Source organism: Crassostrea angulata, chromosome 2, assembly GCF_025612915.1.
Source record: "Crassostrea angulata isolate pt1a10 chromosome 2, ASM2561291v2, whole genome shotgun sequence".
Taxonomy (NCBI): Eukaryota; Metazoa; Mollusca; class Bivalvia; order Ostreida; family Ostreidae; genus Magallana; species Magallana angulata.
This window is the reverse complement of record NC_069112.1, coordinates 12,772,556-12,793,078: the sequence shown is the minus strand read 5'-3', so window position 1 is coordinate 12,793,078 and position 20,523 is coordinate 12,772,556. Positions and strand designations below refer to the sequence as shown.

The window sequence follows — 20,523 nt, the reverse complement described above, 5'->3', positions numbered from 1 at the left end:
TGACTCAACTACAAAGCGGTATTCTCTCTGCTGTTATCGCCTGCGGTAGCATCCTTCAACAGTTCGATTCGACAAGGGGGTTTGTCTGCAAAGAAAACTTTGTCAAAGGGACCAGTTCACAAATCGACATTAGCCTATATCGCACCGGGAACTCATATTACAGGAACACCAGACTCGCAATACCAATCACGCCAGCAGTGAGAGATCTAAAGCTCCTAACCTCAAATACTCACCCTACTCCTCAGTGGAAGTCTGAGACCTAGTATACCTATATTGCGACAGAAATAGGTTAAAAGTGTAACGTGTTTTTCTAACTGCATATAAATACGAGGGTTCTTTATAAGGGATATATAATTTTCCTAAGATACTGTGAGTATTTTGATTGATCCGATTATTAAAAGATTTTCCTCTACTCTTCTGCTCAGGCTTCTCAGCCAGACTGCCTCAGCTACCGGCTGAGCCGACTTATAAACCCTTGGAACAGTTCATTCCAAGGGATGTCAGGTCATTCCATTTGTATGGGTGCGTTCAATTCGCTTCAAAAGTATCTCGTTGTATCCGCTAACGAAGAGTGGTGCCAGATAAGGACATTTTTCGCTAATCAGATTCAACAGTCGTCATACAATTGAAAAGATCACAGTGCTATCTCCCCCCCCCCCCCTACCCTTACTACGCTTAATTTGCCGTATACCAGTGACACCGAGTCAGAAGAGGAAGAGCCCATTGAAGTGTCGCATATCACAAGGACAGTCAACCAACTTTCCTCTTAACCTGACAACGTACCACCAACCCCATTACAGATCATGACCCCTCTATCTCACAAGAATGCAAATAAAGACAACATAGACCCTAAAGGTTCCAGAAGCTCCTTAGTATCCACCAGAACCCCCCCCCCCATGCTCTACAAGCCAGTTACCTATATCTACCCCTCTCATCCGTAATTAATGATTGCCCAGCAGATTCAAGATTAAATGTTAAAATAGTGAATTATAAATCATCTTGTGTTAAGGGGCAGATAAACCCCAAATAGTCAGAGGAAGTGTGTCCTGTGATGACTACATTGCGTTTTTATTTGCTCACCCGTGTTCTGAAATTTGTTATGAACTATCTGATTTTATAATGGGTCAAATGCACCCATATGTTTTGTATTTAGTTATAGGATCAGTTCCCTCCTTCGATTATCCTTTTATGAAAAGAAAATTTTTGCCAACACATGTGTAAGAGTGAACCTATTTGAAATTTAATTTGTGCCAAATTTATCTAAAATTAGATATGTGTTCTACTGTTGCTTTATATATCTATATGAATTGGTTTGGTTATTTGGGAATATGTCATTTAAAGTAGGATTATTAGATAAAATGGCACAGATGCCTGTTATGTGTCATTGAAATATAATTTTTCTATATATTGTTGACGCATTTAAGAGACTTTGCTACAAATAGACTGAGATGAGAGGTGTTGGATACTCTCAATGGGAGATCATTTCTACACATTTAGGACACTATTGTACGCATGTTTGGATACTGCTGTGAGTTTGTACAGTTTGATTTGTAATTCTTATTTTGAAAAAATTGTTAGTAAGGATTCCGATAGAGAATGTTTCAAACATACAATTTTCTTCAATTTTTTACCAGTGAAAGGTCGACTTATGACTAAACACTGTGTAAAAAAGAAGGTGAATTGAGTGGATAGTTAATCTGTTTATCGCGCTCAAATTTTGGTCGACTGTCCGAATCATAAAAATAAATGGGAGTTACCATTTTTAATTTAATTTGCAAAAAATTACAAACATACGATTTTCCTCCAATTTTCAGCAATGGAAGGTTAACGTATAAGCAAACCTTTTTTGTTAAATTTAAACAAAATTAACCGGAATGTTTTTGTGCTTTCCGCCCTCATAGTTTGCTCATACAAACGTGCCGTGCCAGCCATTTTACATCATAGAATTGTAAAGAATAAAAGGATGTTTACGAATCAAATTTCTTTTATTTGTAACTGACAAAAACATACCATTTCACTCACATGGAACATGAAAGGATCGCGCATGTTTTTATTTTGGAAACAAGCTATATTTTAATTTTTATAATTGACGCTGCAATAAAAAAATACACGACGCCCATTCTTGTCAATTGTTACATCTAAGTCAACTGACGTCATCATAATACATTGTGGACAACATCGATTTTGATGAAGCGGCGAATGGTTGATATACTTCTGAGCAATATTCTCTGGATTCATTTCACGAAAAATATTTTTGATTGTAAGTACTTTTTTTTAAAATAAAAACATTACATGTTAGCCTGTATATTTGATCATTTTACTCTGCACTTGCGTTTAGGACAGTAATGGACAGTAATATTCTGCGCATAGGGGGCCAAATTTTAATCCAGCAACCGAACTGAAGTGTTGCCACTTCGGGTTATTCCGACCTATAAAAAAAATGTTTCATATTTTCCAGTTAACTAATTAGGAACGACTTGTATACATGTGTGATAAGCAAAAATGTAAACAATTGTGTAATCAATTCAAAGATGTATTTCACATCCACTTAAGGATGACTTTTACTCAGAATGAAAAAGAAAAATCTACTGATGATGATGAAAAACCATGCATTGTATGTTTCAGACCTTTGATTGTATTGGGGTTTTTTCACTTTCAAAAAAGTAGGTCTATAACCTACTTTTTGAGTTGATGGCCATTTAATATTTTTGGAAAAATCAAAAAAAAATCTCATAAATTTTACACTACGACTGAGATTTTCTTAAAGTAGTCCGAGTATCGCACTACGTCATAATACGGATTTTATAATATTGGTTCGACTTTTACAAAGCGTTTTTGATACCCGGTATTGATTTTGCTCTACATCGCTGTTGTAAACAATGGCAATAATAAGCAATTAGAACGGTAATATATGTATTATATGAGATATAGAAATGATTACTGTTGAGAAACTCGATTCTGTTAAAGTAAAATGAAAAACGAAGTTTCTAATTAACCAGGATCTCAGGTATGCTTATATCTTCTTTGTTTTGACCCCCCCCCCCGAATTTTTCCTTTTCTTTTACTAAAACCGGTTTAAATTTAGAGACAGAAGCTATTTCGAATTTAATCAATCGTCAATTAATTAATGTTTAAATGATATCTAGCATTGTTGACAGATCTAGGCAGAAAACTGTAGCAAAATGTGATTTTTACGAATGTTTTCGTCAGGGTTGACTTGGTTTAGAGCTTATAGCGTGAAAAGTAATCCGTCAACATATAATTTATTTTACCAAATCTTTTTTCTAATATGTCAATCTATAGAATAAACACCATGAATTTAAGTTTGAGTCCATAAAATAGTAAAAAAATTACCAAACGCGATACTTGCATTGCATTTTTTGTATTCTATTTTGATACATCAGGTCCATATATTAAGCGTACTTACTTACAAAAATTTGCCAAAATTATTGATGAGATATGGCTTAAATAAATATTTATACTCTATTTTGTATGTTCAGTTCTAATTTTCCCAAAATTGGTAATTATTTTTAGGAAAAACGGACGTCTGTCAAATTTCATAATTGTCAATAATTTTCACAAGGGGTACACCCGTCTGAGAGGTGATAACAAACAAACTAGCATGTAAACATACATATTTTCTTTTGTATATGTATTGCTAGAATGTATATTTATCATATAAAGCTAAGCATTTAATGATTGAGCCCATTTAGTGCCGAGTATAGGACTACCTTAATTGTAATAACAATACACTAAAAAAAAAAAAAATAAAGTTTATGAATGGTAGTGGCACTAAATGGGTACAAACCATTAGGATTTCAGCAACAATAAAAAAAAAAATTTAGTCCGAATTTCCCTTATCGGTTTTTAAATTCCTAACACTTTTTTTTTAATTGAATGATGATAATACAAAAACATTTGTAGTATTGAACTACCTAAATTGACCTTATTATGTTGGCATAAAATTCATAAGAGGTCAATGATTAAAATTTTGAGATAGAGCGTCTTTCATCATTTTTAGGCATTTTCAATATTTTTGCAATATGTGCCATTATATTATTTTAATGAATAAGTGAGGTAAAACCAACAGAATATATGCAAAATGATATAGATTAAAATATAAAATCTTAACTTTTAATATTAGAGTACCGCCCAATTTTTTTTCGTGGAAAACAAAATTTGCAAAATTTAGACCGAATTTTCTCTGTTTGGCTAAAAGTCTATTCTTGTTTGAGCCTAATTCCATAATAAAATAAAAATATTGAATGTTTTGTCAATATTTACTCGTTTCAAAAATACTTTTTGCGTTTGAAACAAATTTTACTCATTAAATTGAACTTTATAACAATCCAAATTTGAGAACTCAACCCCTGAGTGAACAACACCCTTAAGTAAGCCGTTTGCGATAAGACGCCTATAGAATAAATATAATGATAAATAATTTGTATCCACTTATTTCATTAGTTCTGTTTCCTATAGAAATTGAGTGTGATTTTCGATTTGTATTAACCTTCAGCAACCTGAAAAATACCGATTTGCCCGGGTTATTCATTTTATTGTTAGAGTCTAATTTGAATACAAGACAATTAAGAACCAACTGTATCTAGAAGACAATACTCTAACAACAACTGTTTACTGGAAAGTAATTGTCCAAGCACTTCTTAAAACCAATAATTATTCAATTGCATGCATGCAAGATCAATTCATTGCACATTTTGTCTATGTTAAATATTTATTAATGCGCATATTCTAAAGGTGGTATTATAAATCTATTTTATTCATTTAAATAATTGATTTTAGTGGTTGCATCCATATATGAAACACTAAGGGGTTTACACATTTAAAATTTAACAAAAGGAAGTATTTAATTGACCAGTGGAATTTCTAGCACATTTGCTAACATATCATTGCTTTTCATTCAATTCTTTGACATTACATTTAAAATGCGTATATTGCACATGGAACAAATATGTCCTTATTGTTTTAATTGATTGTCTTTTATAAACATTATGACCTGGTAGAAAGTTTACAAATAATATATTGTAAGAAACAGGGAAATGTGAAACTTATATTTTTGTTACCAATAAATAATGAAAAAGGAAGGAATTATATATTTACGAGGATGATTAAATTTGTAAAAAATAAAAGTGTTCTTACTCGGCTTTTATTTCTTTTTGTTATCAACAGGCAAATTCGCCGAACTTGCTTTTATAAGATTATATAAAAATATTGTAAATTTTAGTCTTGTTCCACGTCTTAATGTGTTGTGGCTAGTTTGAGGATACAAGTACCAATGTTTTTTTTTTTTTTTTTTTTTCTTCGGAATGAAAAGTAAATGAAAGAAATGAAATTTTACCCAGCTAGCAAAGAGGTAAGTCAGAAAGATAAGTTGTATGTGGTAAGTGGTGAACGCATATTTTTGGATAATAAAAATTTGTGTTCATCATTGAAAATTAAGCCAGAATGAAATCATGCTTATTTCTATTTTTACCCAAACCCACCTCTCACAAATTTCCCCGCCCTGACTTGAACATAAATGGATTACATACAAACACTGCCTTTGTAAGACTTTTCCATTTTTATTTATATTTATTTTAAAAAAAAATACTAAAACGTAAGGACAGTCCAATGGCTTCTTCACGTATTGATCATCGTTTTATTACAGTTTGTTTTAATGATATAAATGTCTAAAGGCATTTACAGTTACATTGTTAGCGAAAATTAAGTTTAAAAAAATCGTTTCATTATATACATATTCAATCATATCTGTGATTATTAAACAATCGATTTGTTTTATCTGTATATTTAAAATGGCATATTTCCGGATATAAAACATGTCTAAACCTATTCATATCTATAGATCTATAAATATTCAATACATCCATTGGTCTGTAATTTATAGGCCCGATAATATTCATTATCTATATATCTAATCTTCAGTTAAAATATGTTGGTATTTGGAGTGGAACTATGCAGTAGATCTTTTAAACGTGTTAATTTAGAGATAAGTGTATTAAAACATTCAGCGCGATTTTATAATCAGTGGTTTATAAATGTTGACTTTAATTCATAATTACGCTTTATTCCCCTTTTTTCCGACTACCCCCATATTATTTGTCGATTTCTATTGTTTTGCTCATCGCTACATACCCCTTTTATAAGGCTGATACCTCTATTCATACTTCGTCGTATTCATTCACCCGAAGACGTTACATTTGACGAAAGACTTGTAAAAACCTGATTTGAAGAAAAAATAATATGAAAACTAGTGCACTAGTAATGGAATATCAAATGTACGACGAACCAAGAAAGACTGGACCCAGGGACAAGTATTTTAAAATTCCTCGATCATTTTTGAACGTCTTTCTGTGTATGTTATAACATCACACACGTGCAAAAACCACAAACTGTGGCAGATCAAGCAATGTCAATAGCCCTCGTGGATTTTAGAAACAAAGCGTTTTTGTAGAAACCGATGGAAACAATGTATCGTGGTTACTTTCTTGGATTCACTGTGATTTATTTACTGTTTTGTATGTAGTACCGCCGGGTCTTCAAAAACATGCGAAAGGCATGCACTCTGTATAAACGACACATGTGTTCGATGTGCATGCGAAGTAAAGCAACACTATCTGTGCAAAAATTACAAAAAAGCTTAGAATTTTTTAATAGAATAAAAATATATTGTTTTTTTTATGGATTGTAGTTTTCTTAATTCATTTTACATACATTTTAGTCCACTGTGTAGGTCAGGCATTTAGTTGTCCGCACAACATTAATTCCGCGATCGTAAATCAACCGATTAAAACTTTCTCGACAGGTATATGTACTACAGTGGCAGTTCCAGGAGCGCTCGGAACCAAACGTTTTCATGAATTCATGTCGGATTAAGAAAAATGACCTTCACTTATTTTACCTATAAAAAAAATAATTGTTTGTTCTCTTAGTTGTGTGTATTACATACCTATTAGCCACATGGCTCCTTTGGTCAATAAAGAATAAAGTTTATTTAAAATTAATTCTAACTTATTACATAAATTGTCGCATGGTTCCAATCTATTGACTCCCTTAATATCACTTAATATATAACTTTTTCGTAAGAAATATAACCGGCAAATTCCTTAAGTAAATATAAATGTAATAGATCAAGAGCATTTAATACTGATTTGTTGTGAATGAATTACAAAAAAAGAATTTAAATTTTCACTGTGTTACTTTTAATCAATATTAAAGAAAAAGAAGGAATAATATACCTCAGAACACTCTTTAATCCCTGATAGGTTTAATTATTCAATGTTGGAACAAAGACCATCCAACAGAATGTAGAGGCGCCCTTTTGCATGAACCTCTACATACCATGAATGATGCGCACAAAAGATATGTGCTTTAAAATAATGATTGATATTATCAACGACGTCCCTTTTGTAACTTTAACCAGTAAAGTCTTAATGATATTGTTATCCACTTTACACAGCTTTAATGTCACAATTAATGATCTTACTTTTTTTCGAAATGCGCTGGAATTGAGACTCAGGTGGCTATGCTTCTTTTTGCAAGGTATCCATTTGATCATCTACAGTAAATGTGTTGATTAACAATAAACGTTAACGCCCTCTTATTTTTTTACGCTTGCTTCTTTAGGATGAATAATTATTTATCTCTTTATTTTGAAGTTTTACATCAGCATCACGTCCTTGATAAGGGAGATTGATTTAGATGAGCACGGACACACAAAAGCAATATATTTAAAACAGTGGCATATTACACCATACAGTTGCAACGGAATTTGATAGGTATGACATATGTCACTCCATGGGAGGATATTTCAATAAAGAAGTGTACAAAATCGATAGTCGTTCTAGATCATACTGTTTTATATTGAGCATAAGCTGTCAGTACTCCATAACTCTCCAGAAAACAATAGATACAAGTTGGAAACGTTGGTGCATTTGAAGGTTGAATAAAGGTAAATATATAAACTTAAACATTTTAGAGGGTCATTGTCGTAGTTATTTTTATTTTAAAGTTTACTTATCTTGCTGTCCTATTTATTCTTCTTTAGCTTTAACATTTCTCATGTTACTGATTTTTTTCGATGTTTTGTTATGTTAGAGGAATTGCCCAAAACAATCTCACTTTAAGCATTTGATAAGCAATTCTCGTGAAAAAAAGCATTGAAAGCACTTGTCAGAAAAAAGATGTGGTTTAAGGAATGTTTTGTCATCTGCCATTTATCAGTATATGCATACCATTTCCCCAAATACATTATGTGAATGCAATCAAAGCTTTAAAAAAAACCGATGAAAACTAGATATGGGTCTCTTAAAGTCGAGTATTTTGAAGGTAGTCATGAAAAAAATATATATTTATATCTTATGTTATGATGTTAATATATTTTTAAGGTCTTCCGTTTCCAACGGAAGACCTTATAGTAATTGTAATGTTTTTTTCTTTCTTTCTTTTTTCACCCCTTTTTTGTCGGCAGAATTTCTCAGAGATGGCTTGAAAGATTTTCCTGAAATTTTCAATAGAGAATGATAATATCTCGAGGCTTTTTTTTTTTTTCATTTTTTCAAAATTCAGTTCCGGTCGTCCGTTTTCTCTCCCGCGTCCAAAAATCTTGTTCCCTCGAGATCTCAGAATCGGCAAGCACTTGGACATTCAAACTTTGTGGTATGATAGACCTATAGTTGTAGATATGTTTAAACTATTTTGTTTTCTTCGTCGTGACTTCCGGTTGTCACCGGACATCTATGCGATGTTAAATCAACAAAACAGTTATTCTTCCGGTAAGTTATCTCAATTATCCCTGTTAGCTTTTTAATAATAAATTTTGTTCCCACGAGATCTAAAAATCTGCTTGTGATTAAAAAACGAAACTTTCATGGCTGATAGACATTTGACTGAAAATGTGTTTGATTGCTTTTTTTTTGTCGACCATCACTTCTGGTCCATACCGGAAGATTTCAATCAAACGATCTTTTTTATAAGTTAAAACGTTTTTTCTCCTGACATTTTTTGATTGATTGATAGACAATAAAGTCCTGTTGTCTTATGTTTAACAAATACTGACCTTCATTTTTATTCAGCACTTCCGTTTGTCCGTTTCCTGTCCCGAGCCAAATACCTTGACTCCTCAAGAACACAGAAACGATAAAGACTTGAACATCCAAACTTTGAGGGATGATTAACCTCTCTTTGTAGACGTGTTTAAACATTTTTGTTTTGTTCGGCGTAACTTCTGGTCGTCACTGGAAGCATTTCAAAGCACTTCAATTTTTTTTTATTTTTAGGTATTTAATTTATTTTCCGTAGAATAAAGATATTAGTATAAATCTTTTAATATGTCATCTATGCAATGTTAAATAAACAAAAACATTCTACTTCCGGTGAGATATCTCGATTATCTCAGGAAGCTTATTTAAAACATATTTTGTACCCGCAAGATCTCAGAAACTGAAAGTGATCACGACACGAAACTTTTAGTGATTATAGACATTTGATTGAAGATGTAATTAAACGGTTTTATTTTGTAGACCGTCACTTCTGGTCCACACCGTAAGAGTTCAAACAAATCAAGTAGTTAAACTGTTTTCATTGGATAATTTTAGTTATTTCGAACTAAGATAAGCAAGTCAGCAAGAAATAATAAATCTTATTTTATTGAGCACTTTTGTTTGCCCGCTTCTTGTCCCGAGCCAGAAAACTTTATTTCGACGAGATCTCAAAAAACTGTAACGACTTAAACAACTAAACTTTGTGGGATGATAGACCTATGCATGCACATATGTTAGCACTATTTTGTGTAATCCGGCGTAACTTCCGGTCGACACAGGAAGTACACCTAATTTTGATTTTGTGAAAATATTTTGGTTATTTAGAATGGCAGTAACATTTTAGCTATAGAAATACAAAAGGTCATATACACATGGTAAAAAAACAAAAAAAAGTTCTACTTTCGGTGAAACATATCAAATATCTCAGGTAGCCTTCTTTTTTAAAAACAAACTGCCCACAAGATCTCAAAAACTGTGAGAGATCAAGACACAAATCTTGTATGGATAATGGACATTAGATTGAACATGTGTTTAACGGGTTTTATTTGGTCGTACGTCATTTGCGGTTTTCACTCGAAGCGTTAAAGCAGTAGTTTTTGGGTTTTTTTTAACTTTAGATTTTTTTTAACATTTTACTCAATATGAAGAACAGTTACGTATCGTAGGTAAATGTACTAAAATATGTACTGTTAATTTCTTTAATCACTTCCGTTTGTTCGTTTCCGGTCCCGAGACAAAAACCATTTCTCAACGAGATATTATAACTAACAAAATCTTGAACATCCAAACTTTGAGGAAAGACAAGACAATGTATGAAGATATGTTTACTATGTTCTGTATGATCCGGCGTAACTTCCGGTCGTTACAGAAAGTACTCAAAAATTGACCTTTTTGTTTTTTTGTTTTGTTTATGTCTTGGGACTTCATTTACAGTATAAATTATATCCGTTTTCTGTTTACAAGATAAATGAATCTTTCGTGCAGATTAATACATGGGGAACGGAAGGCCTTTTTCTTGCTATAGCAACAAGAGTCTAGTTGTAACTATAATTGCATATTTTTGTTATGTCGATGGGATCGACCTGTTAAATCTATTTTCGTACATTGCATTGACTACATGTGTATCAAAAATATTGAATCCACTTTGGCAACAGCACTTGCTCAAAAAGCATTCAATTTCTGACATAAGGTTGTGTCATTTTTTTTTTTAACGAAACATTGAAAGAAATCAATATTTACAGGTATTTGATATCAGATTTGTTAAAAGGTACCATTTAATGGCATTGGTAACTAAAAGTAAGTTGAAATATAAAAGAAAATATAAATCAGAGTACTGAGAGTACTTAAAGACGGGGTCTTGAAAGTTTGAATTTGTAATTGTCCTAGATTTCCTCGAATATGCTTCCAAAATTTGAGTTTGAATTAGTTGTTACAATCTATGTTAATTCGGCTTTTTTGCAATTGTCTGATACTTTGTCTAAATTTTAATCAATCCCGGCCTTCATAATTGTAGAAAATTGACACAACGGTATACTATGTAAAATAAGACCCCAAGGAAAAATTTTAAAAATCACTACTAACCGAGGATATCAAACAACTATATCAAAGTAGATAGTTAGATAATCATTAGATTTATTCAATTTTGTGATCCAAGGGAAAATCCACAAGTCGGACGGAATCCTTAATGAAAGTTTTATGAATACCCCGAAAACTCTAAAACTGCTGAATTAACAAACAAAGTGGAGATTTGTATACCGATAACAAACATAAGACGTTAGAAATATTTTTTTAAAATAAGATTCCATTCTTTGACAATAAAAAATATTGTCATGGTCGCCATTTTAATTTTTAATACCGACTTATCTGACACGATTTTCTTCATTTGCGATTCATGCAAAATTAATAGGTAAAAATAAATCCGTTTGCCACTTACTCCTTTTTTGTGTAAACTCGTGCATCACCTACACGAATTACGATACAACTGTTCCTTTCATTAAAAATCATACTTCGAAAATCAGAGACATAAATATCAGAGATTGTCAACTCCGCCATTAGGGTGTAAATGTTACGGGACCAAGTTGAGAACTACAAGTGCAACAACAATCTTGTATAAGTCATTAAATTTGAACCTAATAATGAACATGAACATGAACCTCTAAATATTTTAAGCATAATTTATGAAAATTTTACAAAAACTCTTTATTTAGTTTTTAAATTACTTTTTTTTAAACTTATTGACTTTTCACAAAGTAATGGTAATCCATTACTTTACTCATGTAATGGTAATGTAATGCATTACTTCAAGAAAATTAAGAAATGGTAATTTAATGCCCTAATTCATAAATTAATTGTAATGTAATGCATTATTTTACAATGTAATTCACCCCAAGCCTGATTCCAACTTAGCCGTAAAACATGAACATTCACATTTAACTTGGTTCTTCAATCGATAAGATTGTGTAAATTAAATGATGTATAAGTCTTCCAAAATGTATCATCTATTATAGAGTTTGCTTACAATGCATTGTTTGAAATTTAAATTCAGTTTAATCAACTAAAGAGCCAACGAACGAGAAGGCAAATTCAGACTTGTTTTTATTTTCTGTGTACAAAATTCCTTTAGAGACGATCAGCAGTCATACCGCAAGTAGACTGGAAGCCAATGAAACACCTATTTAATTTGTAAAACATTTGTGTATAACCCGTCCCGATTTTAAACTCCGCTTGCGCATGAAGTTTGGCAGTATTAAGGTGAAAGATTGTCAAAATAATTCATAACTTTTCAAAAATTGCACATTCCGTTTGGGAACTCTTAATTTCGATTCAACCATCAACCTCTTTTATTGATGAATGAGCTCGTACACAAACTTAATTGTCAACGGCGCTGTGCATTCAGTTACGTAACTCATTCAACATTTGAACCTTAGCAAGAATATATGTGGACCTATGAAACTATTTGTTTAATTTCTAAATAGAATTTTGTTTATACACAGAGGACTTAAAACAGATTTAATGCGTGTTTTTATAATACATATTAACTGAAACGCATGAAAACTGTCTGCACTATTTTCTTACACGTAGACTCAATTCATGTGTTCTACGCATGCCTTCCGGTTTAAGACTTCGGCTGACAGTAAACCAATAGACAGGGTCACGTGACCCCGTCTACAATTTAAATATCTGCGTTAATTACAGAATATGACCAAAAAATGTTCAAAACTTAGGCTAGAAATAAACACAAGTCATCATTCCAAAGGAATTTGGCTTCTGTTTGGTAAATAAATGAATTCCTAAATACGGAATACAGAAACAAAAAGTGTTTGAAAATTTAAAACATCTAAGATTAATAGTAGCCGAGGAAATGCGACAAAAGTTTGGTGCGAACAAAAGGATAAACGCTATACCTCCCATTCCTTCGAATTAGTATTATAATTGCTTGGACCCTGAGGTCCACGCAGAAAATATATGAGCGAGTTTAAACCGGGTGCTATCAGGAGAATTCAGCCTGCGCATGAGCTAGCCTGGTTCCTGTGTGTAATAGGTAGCTCAGGGAACCAGGTTAGCACACGTTTATCTGAATCGAGATCGGGATTCCGTGCCATATGTGTGCATAAGTTCAAAAGCGCTGTAATTGTAATGTTACCGGCAAACAGTACAGAAACAAAGAATTCCTTTTAAAGAAATGATTGGCATGTGTAATGAACTATCAGTATTATGAAATAAGTTAATGTCATGCCGAAACTACAACAAGCATCAAATAGCATAATTTGCAATGTTTTGTTGTTTTCCGAATACACATGTAGGCGAGGCTAGAGTACTTCCCGATTAATTTTTGTTACACATTTAAGTATGATTGAATAATTATGTGACTGTATAAAAGTTTAAATCTCAAGAAAAATGCATCAAAATATAAAAAATTTTATTAACACAAAGCTGTCACTGCATAGTTATCATAGTAGTGCGAATCGTAATGTGTGAGCAAATAGTAGAATTCACCGAATGCCTGATACTATACATGCAAACTTCATTTCCCTTTCTAACTAACGTCAATTGAACCTTAAAATAAAACTTAACTGCAGTCCTCCGCAAATGTGAAACAACAAAAACTGCGAAAAAACACACAGACACAATGGTGAATTATTGATTTGAAATATCTTTTCCCCATTAGTTATGACCTAATAGAAATCATCAAGAAAAAAAAAAAACATTTTCTTATCATTCCATTTGAATTCAAATATAAAGGTAATCAGGATACTTAAATAAAATTCCACATCATTTCAAGGAAAATGTCAATAATAAGATATTTTTTCAGACCTTGGGTACCTTTTAAATCATTAAGGAATTAAAAAAAAACCGTCCGAGCTATTGGGTAACTTTTCAGATTTGACAGTTTAAAACATTAGGGCTTTTTTTCTCAAATTTCAGATAGCTTTTACGTCACTCAGCTTATTTATTATACTCTGCCCAAAGATATCCTCAATTCACATTTTGCTTAGCTACTCAATATTTATAAAAAATATCCAAGGGTTTTAACAATTTACATCAAGGTATTCAACAAATTCCAAAATCTCTGTGTTTAAACGACCCCTCTACACATATTAGTTTCAATACAAGGCTAGAAAGGAGTCTGGATGGATTTTGCCCTGCAGCAGACATTATAGTAATCGGATGGTTTTAAAAAAACCGTTTCTTAAATAGTTTGTTTAAATATAAATTTGATAAATAAATATGAATTATACAGTGCATTTAAAAACTAACTTTACATAGGTTTTTATTACGTAATCAATTTTGGTATACCCCCGATTTAAAACCGTATAAAAAGTCACATTTAATTAATGAACTTAAAGAAAAAATCATAATGACATTTCTTTATGAAATATGTTGTCTTCTTTTTTTTTTTTTTTTTTTTTTTGCTTTTGCTTCAGTGAAACTAATTTTTTTGTAAATAAAAACATTTTGGGGAACAAATTTTGTAATTATTCATGGGATGTATGTGTCAACTTTATATCTCTTTGTAAATCAAGCTGGCATTATAAATGTATAATAAGCAGATGTACGCATGCAGGGGGTATATCCATTAACACCCCATGGTCAAGTTACCCAGGTTGTTTGATAGTCTGTAATTTGCATTTGTGCACAACAGGGTCACCGAGTGTTAGGTGTCAAGTATGTTTTCACAATAGTTCAATTAACACGTCTAGCATCGAATATCTTAATGTAATTATTGTCGTAATATATCATGTCAGATGTGAATATTATCTCATTACTATTTTTTTCTGTTCTGGCTGCTGGACGCAAGAAATTTTCATGAACTTTGTTTAATCTTATTCTTTGTGATCTCCACTACACCCAATCTACGAACGTGATTATCATGGATTACAGGAGGAATTTCAAAGCGTAGAAGGTATAGGCCACCCATATTATCTACCTATCTGCTTAAAATTACATTTATAACAATGGTTTATCGAGTACTAATTGTGGGTCACTCTTTTATCCATCGTTTAGAGTCATTTCAATTTCAAAATCTTAGGTCTGGTTGGTACAATTTAGGCTTCGATGGTACAGAAATTCAGGTTCAATTTGCGGGTTTAGGTGGGGGAACATTGCGCCCGGGTCCAAAATCCATTCAATCGGAACGATTTATGCAGGTTTTTCATTCATATCAACCAAATTCAGTTTTCCTTCAGATTGGTGGAAATGATTTGTGTCGAGAAGAAAATGCGGAAAAATTAGCGCGTGATGTAAGATCGTTTGCAGAATTCTTACTAGTTGCGCATAATGTTTCTCATGTTATAGTTGGTCAGTTACTGTCGAGGTATTCCGATGGGATAAATCCTCGTTACAATGTCAAGGTCATTGAAGCTAACAAACAGTTGACAACATTGTTCAAAGGTAGAGACAATATTTTCTTCTGGAAGCATCGAGGATTATGGAAAAACACTGAGTCCTTGTTAACGGATAAAGTTCATCTTAATGATGATGGTATGCGGATATATGTGAAAAGTATTTGTGCAGCAGTCGGTTCGTTCAAAAGAAGGTAGAACAAATTCGGGTTAGAGGTTTGTATCGACTTTATGCTTCATTCATGTTTCATCAAGATGTTCAGTTACTATTTGTTTCGTACGGTAGTCCATTAATAGTTATATAGTTGGAAAGCCATACTGAGCAACAAATATTTTCGGTTACAATCAATCATGACACTGTCTGAATCATATTGTTCATGGTTTTACTGTTTACATGGTCAACATAAGATCCTATCATACACAATGGTTGTGCTTTTACATTTTTATTCTGCTATTCATTTTAGTAGGGGCATATGTGTTGTCATCTATGCCTAATGGTCACACTCATTATAGCGTGTTTATATATCATCATACACGGTACAACATGTACCTGGTTTTGCATCATTATGCATATGGTTTATTTATAGTTGACAACATATTAGCCTATCATACACATTCAATTGTGTATTTACATTTTATTCTTTTATCAGGAGCATATATGTGGTCTTCTATACTTAATGGTAACACTCATTAGTGTGTTTGTATGTACATACATGGTACAACATGTACCTGGTTTTGCATCATTATGCATATGGTTTATTTATAGTTGAAAACATATAAGCCTATTGTACACATTCAGTTGTGTATTTACATTTTATTTCTTTTATCAGGGGCATATATGTGGTCCTCTATAATTAATGGTCACACTCATTAGTGTGTTTGTATGTACATACATGGTACAACATGTACCTGGTTTTGCATCATTATGCATATGGTTTCTTTATAGTTGACAACATATAAGCCACAAGACACATTTACCAGTACATATTGTATCATTCTCTTCAAGGCTATCATTCATATATAGCTTTTCAAATCCTCACTTTAGGCATCCTTACACAAAGTATTTCAATTTAATGGTTGTTGCACACATTTTGATTATGGTTCATTCATGCTAACATAATTTACGTTTGGTATGGTTAAGTTTTAGTTTGTGTGGTCGAGGTCAATCATTATGCTCTATAACTTCTTCACATTTTTGAAAAACAAGTTCGTTAGTTTAGTTCTTTCATAAGACACTATGCACACCATTTCATAGTACAAATATATTGGTATTTGACTGACATTATGGTCTTTCCTAATTATAATGGTATTATTTAATGTGTTGCTGTTCACACATCATTATTGCAGGATTATAAAATGGTGTCTTGTCAGATAGAAATAAGACACTGATATGTTAAAACCATATATCCTTGCATCTATTTATTAGTGCATAATTCGATAATCAGGTATGGCATTTAACATTTATTGTTCATTATATCCCTATTTGTAGTTAATTGAAAGAAACATGCCAAAACAAAGGAAGAAAGCTAGAGGCTCCACTGCGAAAGCTAGAGACTCCACTGCGACAACCAGGTCAACACGTCGGTCAAGACCAAAGAGATCAAACTCAAGCCCTAATCAACCCCTGACTGTACAGAATGACGTCCTACCTCTGACAACACAAAATGAAGCCCAACGAGTACCGTCAGCGAATGAAATCGCGTCATCAATCATTCCGCAGCTAAGAGGAGCCACTGATGTAGGACAACTCCCAGCATCAACTTCTTTGCAAGAAGTCATTAACTTGGTACCGGGACCAACTGCAAATATTCCTTCCTCATCAACAGTGGCAGCAGCAAACCCAGAGTCTCTAGGTATTGACAATTCACCACTAGGTGATGCAACAACCTACTTATTGAATAACTCTTTGCCTCTTGGTTTTAATGTAAGTGAAAAAACAAAAAGAGATATTTGGGCTGACAACTTTGTAGATTTGACACATCTGTTGCCAAATTTTAATGATCAACATGAAGATGAAATTTTGTTTAAATCATAAACAGTGAAAATTTCAACAAATGTCAAATCTAAACAGTTTTTCTCCATTTATTAATGGACAGCAGCTTTTGACATCTTTATGTCATTGTTTATTGTGAAATCTCCAGAGTCGTCCTTAGGGTTGATTAAGTATGCTTACAACATACGGGCAATGTCAAAACAATTTGGTTTTCCCATGGCTTAGACTTATGACGAAAATTTTCGTAAGGTGCGCAAAATGATGAGGTTTGATTGGGCTATAATTAATGATGAATTATGGCGCTCTGTATTTTATCAGAATGTCAATGCTACCCACAATCCAGGTGTTATCCCCCAAAAAACAAACAAACTAAATTCAGTCTCTCCCTTTCAAAAGCGGGCCCAGCAATACCAAAATCAATTCCCTTCCGGATACTGCAGGGCCTACTGCAGAACGGGGGCTTGCCAAAATCTCTTAGATTGTAAACTCAAACACCAGTGTGTCAAATGTGGAAAAGGGCATGCCACTTCCACATGCAGAGGATGGCAGCGAAACAAAGCTACCTACACCAATAAAAGTAGATAAGTTGGAATATTTCCTGTATGGTTACGACCCTCATCTCAGACAAAAACTTTTTCAAGGCTTTACATTTGGTTTTAAGATTAATTCAACCATTTGCAGAGAAAACCGCAAAGTCTCAAAAAACCATAGAAGTGCTATGGAAAACACACAGGTTGTTGCGGAAAAAATTCAGAAAGAAATTTTAAAGGGTCGAATTAGAGGCCCATTTTTAAGACCACCATTTGATAATTTCATTTTCTCTCCCTTGGGTCTCATTCCTAAGAAAGAAAAGGGTTCTTTTCGGCTGATACATGACTTATCCTTCCCAAAAGGGGACTCTGTAAATTCCTGGACTCCTCCTGAATACACAATGGTCTCTTATCAGAATATAGAAACAGTCATTGAATTAGTTCAAAATTTCGGTTTCAATTGCCTAATGAGCAAAGCGGATATTGAAGATGCCTTTCGTCTTATACCCATACATGCCTCTGAATATCCACTCCTGGGGTTTGAATGGAATGGGCAATTCTACTATGATGCTGCATTACCAATGGGCGCATCAGCATCTTGTCAATTATTTGAATCCTTTTCAACATCCTTACAGTGGATTCTGAATACAAAGTTTGGCATAAGAGGAATATCACACCTGCTTGATGATTTTTTTTTTGTTGGGAAGGCGGATACTAATGAGAGTTCAAATGCCTTGAATACATTTTTAGAGTTGGCAAATTCCTTGGGTGTTCCCATAAAATCAGAAAAAAACACAGGCCCCTACTACATGTATTGTTATTTATGGGATAGAAATTGATTCTCGGAAAATGGTGGCACGTTTACCAGAGGAAAAAAAATCGATAAAATTGTCGGGTTGCTTGGTGAGTTTAAAGTAAAGAAAAAGGTCACGTTACGAGAATTACAATCACTGATTGGTTTACTGAATTTTGCATGCAGCGTTATTGTTCCAGGTGGGGCTTTCCTGCGACGACTTCATGATTTAACAAAAGGTCACAGTTGTCCAAAATTCAAAATCACTCTCAACTCAGAAGCTAGGGCTGATTTACAAGCCTGGTTCAATTTTGTTAGTAACTACAATGGAAAATCCTGTTTCCTATTTCAAAAATGGATTTCTTCAGATGTTCTAAAATTGTATTCATATGCAGCTGGAGTTCATGGGGGCTTTGCAGCTGTTTTTGGGTCAAAATGGTTTGTAGGTGAATGGCCTCCAGACATGAAGGATTTAGATATAACAATAAAGGAGTTATATCCTATAGTTTTGGCTATTGAAATTTGGGGCGAGACTCTAGAAAACCACAAAGTTTTGTTCATGACAGACAATGAAGCGGTGGTAGGAATTATCAATTCAACTACTTCTAAAGACAAGGTTTTGATGAAGCTAGTTCGCAGATTAATTTTGGCATCAATGAAATTCAATATATATTTTAGAGCAAAACACATAGCAGGAAAATCAAATGTGGTTGCTGATTTCCTGTCTCGATTTTCCTTTCAGAAGGCTCGGCAGGTTGCTCCATGGTTAAGCCAAACACCAGTCTCAGTTCCGGAACATCTCTTGAGTCTGTAATGAACACACTTCTACAGTCAGCTTTGTCTAGGTCAACAAGAGCATCATACATTCGCATGCTTAGCTCTTATGACCAGTTTTGTAAAGAACATTTTCCATCTTCACCTGCATTGCCATCCAACCATATTATGATAGCTCATTTTATCTCATTTTTGTTTATCAAAAATTACCAACCATCAACAATAGCCTCATACGTATCAGCTATCAGTTACATGCACAAAATAAACTTCTATTCAGACCCAACAGATTCATTTTTGGTCAAAAAGGTCATGAAAGGTGCACAGAATTTAAGAGGTTCAGTAGATAACAGGTTACCAATAACAAAACAAATTTTGTCCAGACTCATGACAGCAGTACCTTCTGTAATTCAAAGTCACTTTTATCAATTTTTGTTAAAAGCTATGATGTCTTTGGCTTTCTATTGTTTTCTTCGAGTCGGCGAAATGGCGCTTAAGTCTGGAAGTGAAAAAGGCAAAGTTCTTCAGGTGCAGGATGTTGGTGAATTATGAAAGCAAAAGGGCGACAGGCATGACAGTGAAAATTACACATTATAAACACAGTGACATGCAGACAAAATCCATATTTATAAAAACAAATCAACAAAATCCACTCTGTCCAGTAAATGCTATCTCAAAGTACCTTACATTATCAAAACACAAAGCGGGCCCACTATTTCAATTTACATGTGGTACACCAGTTTCTTATGCTTTTTTCAGTTCATCACTAAAATCACTTTTGACATTCATTGGTTTAAATACACAAATATACAAAGGTCATAGTTTTAGAATAGGGGCGGCAACGAGTGCCGCAGCTGAAGGCATACCCCAAACAGTAATCCAACAAATGGGCAGATGGAAATCTAATGCATTTAAAAACTACATCCGTATGAACAATTTTTAACAATAGGTGTTCACATTTATTTTTTCATAATATGCCATAGCAATAGGATAGAGGTCAACCAGGCTTGCTCTATCAATAATTATGTCATTTCAA

The 20,523-nt window shown here is 33.2% G+C and overlaps 1 protein-coding gene across 8 annotated transcripts in view; it reads left to right on the top strand.

Moving 5' to 3' along the window:
* The first annotated feature begins 5,177 nt into the window (after window positions 1-5,177).
* LOC128171954 (uncharacterized) overlaps window positions 5,178-20,523 on the top strand; it is a 55,766-nt gene continuing 40,420 nt past the window's right edge. For 2 of the 8 annotated variants that reach the window (XM_052837728.1, XM_052837732.1), the window contains exons 1-2: window positions 5,178-5,371; window positions 16,890-17,253. In XM_052837728.1, coding sequence (XP_052693688.1) covers window positions 5,336-5,371; window positions 16,890-17,253 — 400 coding nt within the window. In that variant the 5' untranslated portion in view covers window positions 5,178-5,335. Of the gene's footprint in view, window positions 5,372-7,673; window positions 7,794-7,834; window positions 7,967-14,939; window positions 14,962-16,889; window positions 17,325-20,523 lie in introns of those variants that run through there. The other 6 variants (XM_052837727.1, XM_052837726.1, XM_052837730.1 and 3 more) reach the window with 5 other exon arrangements.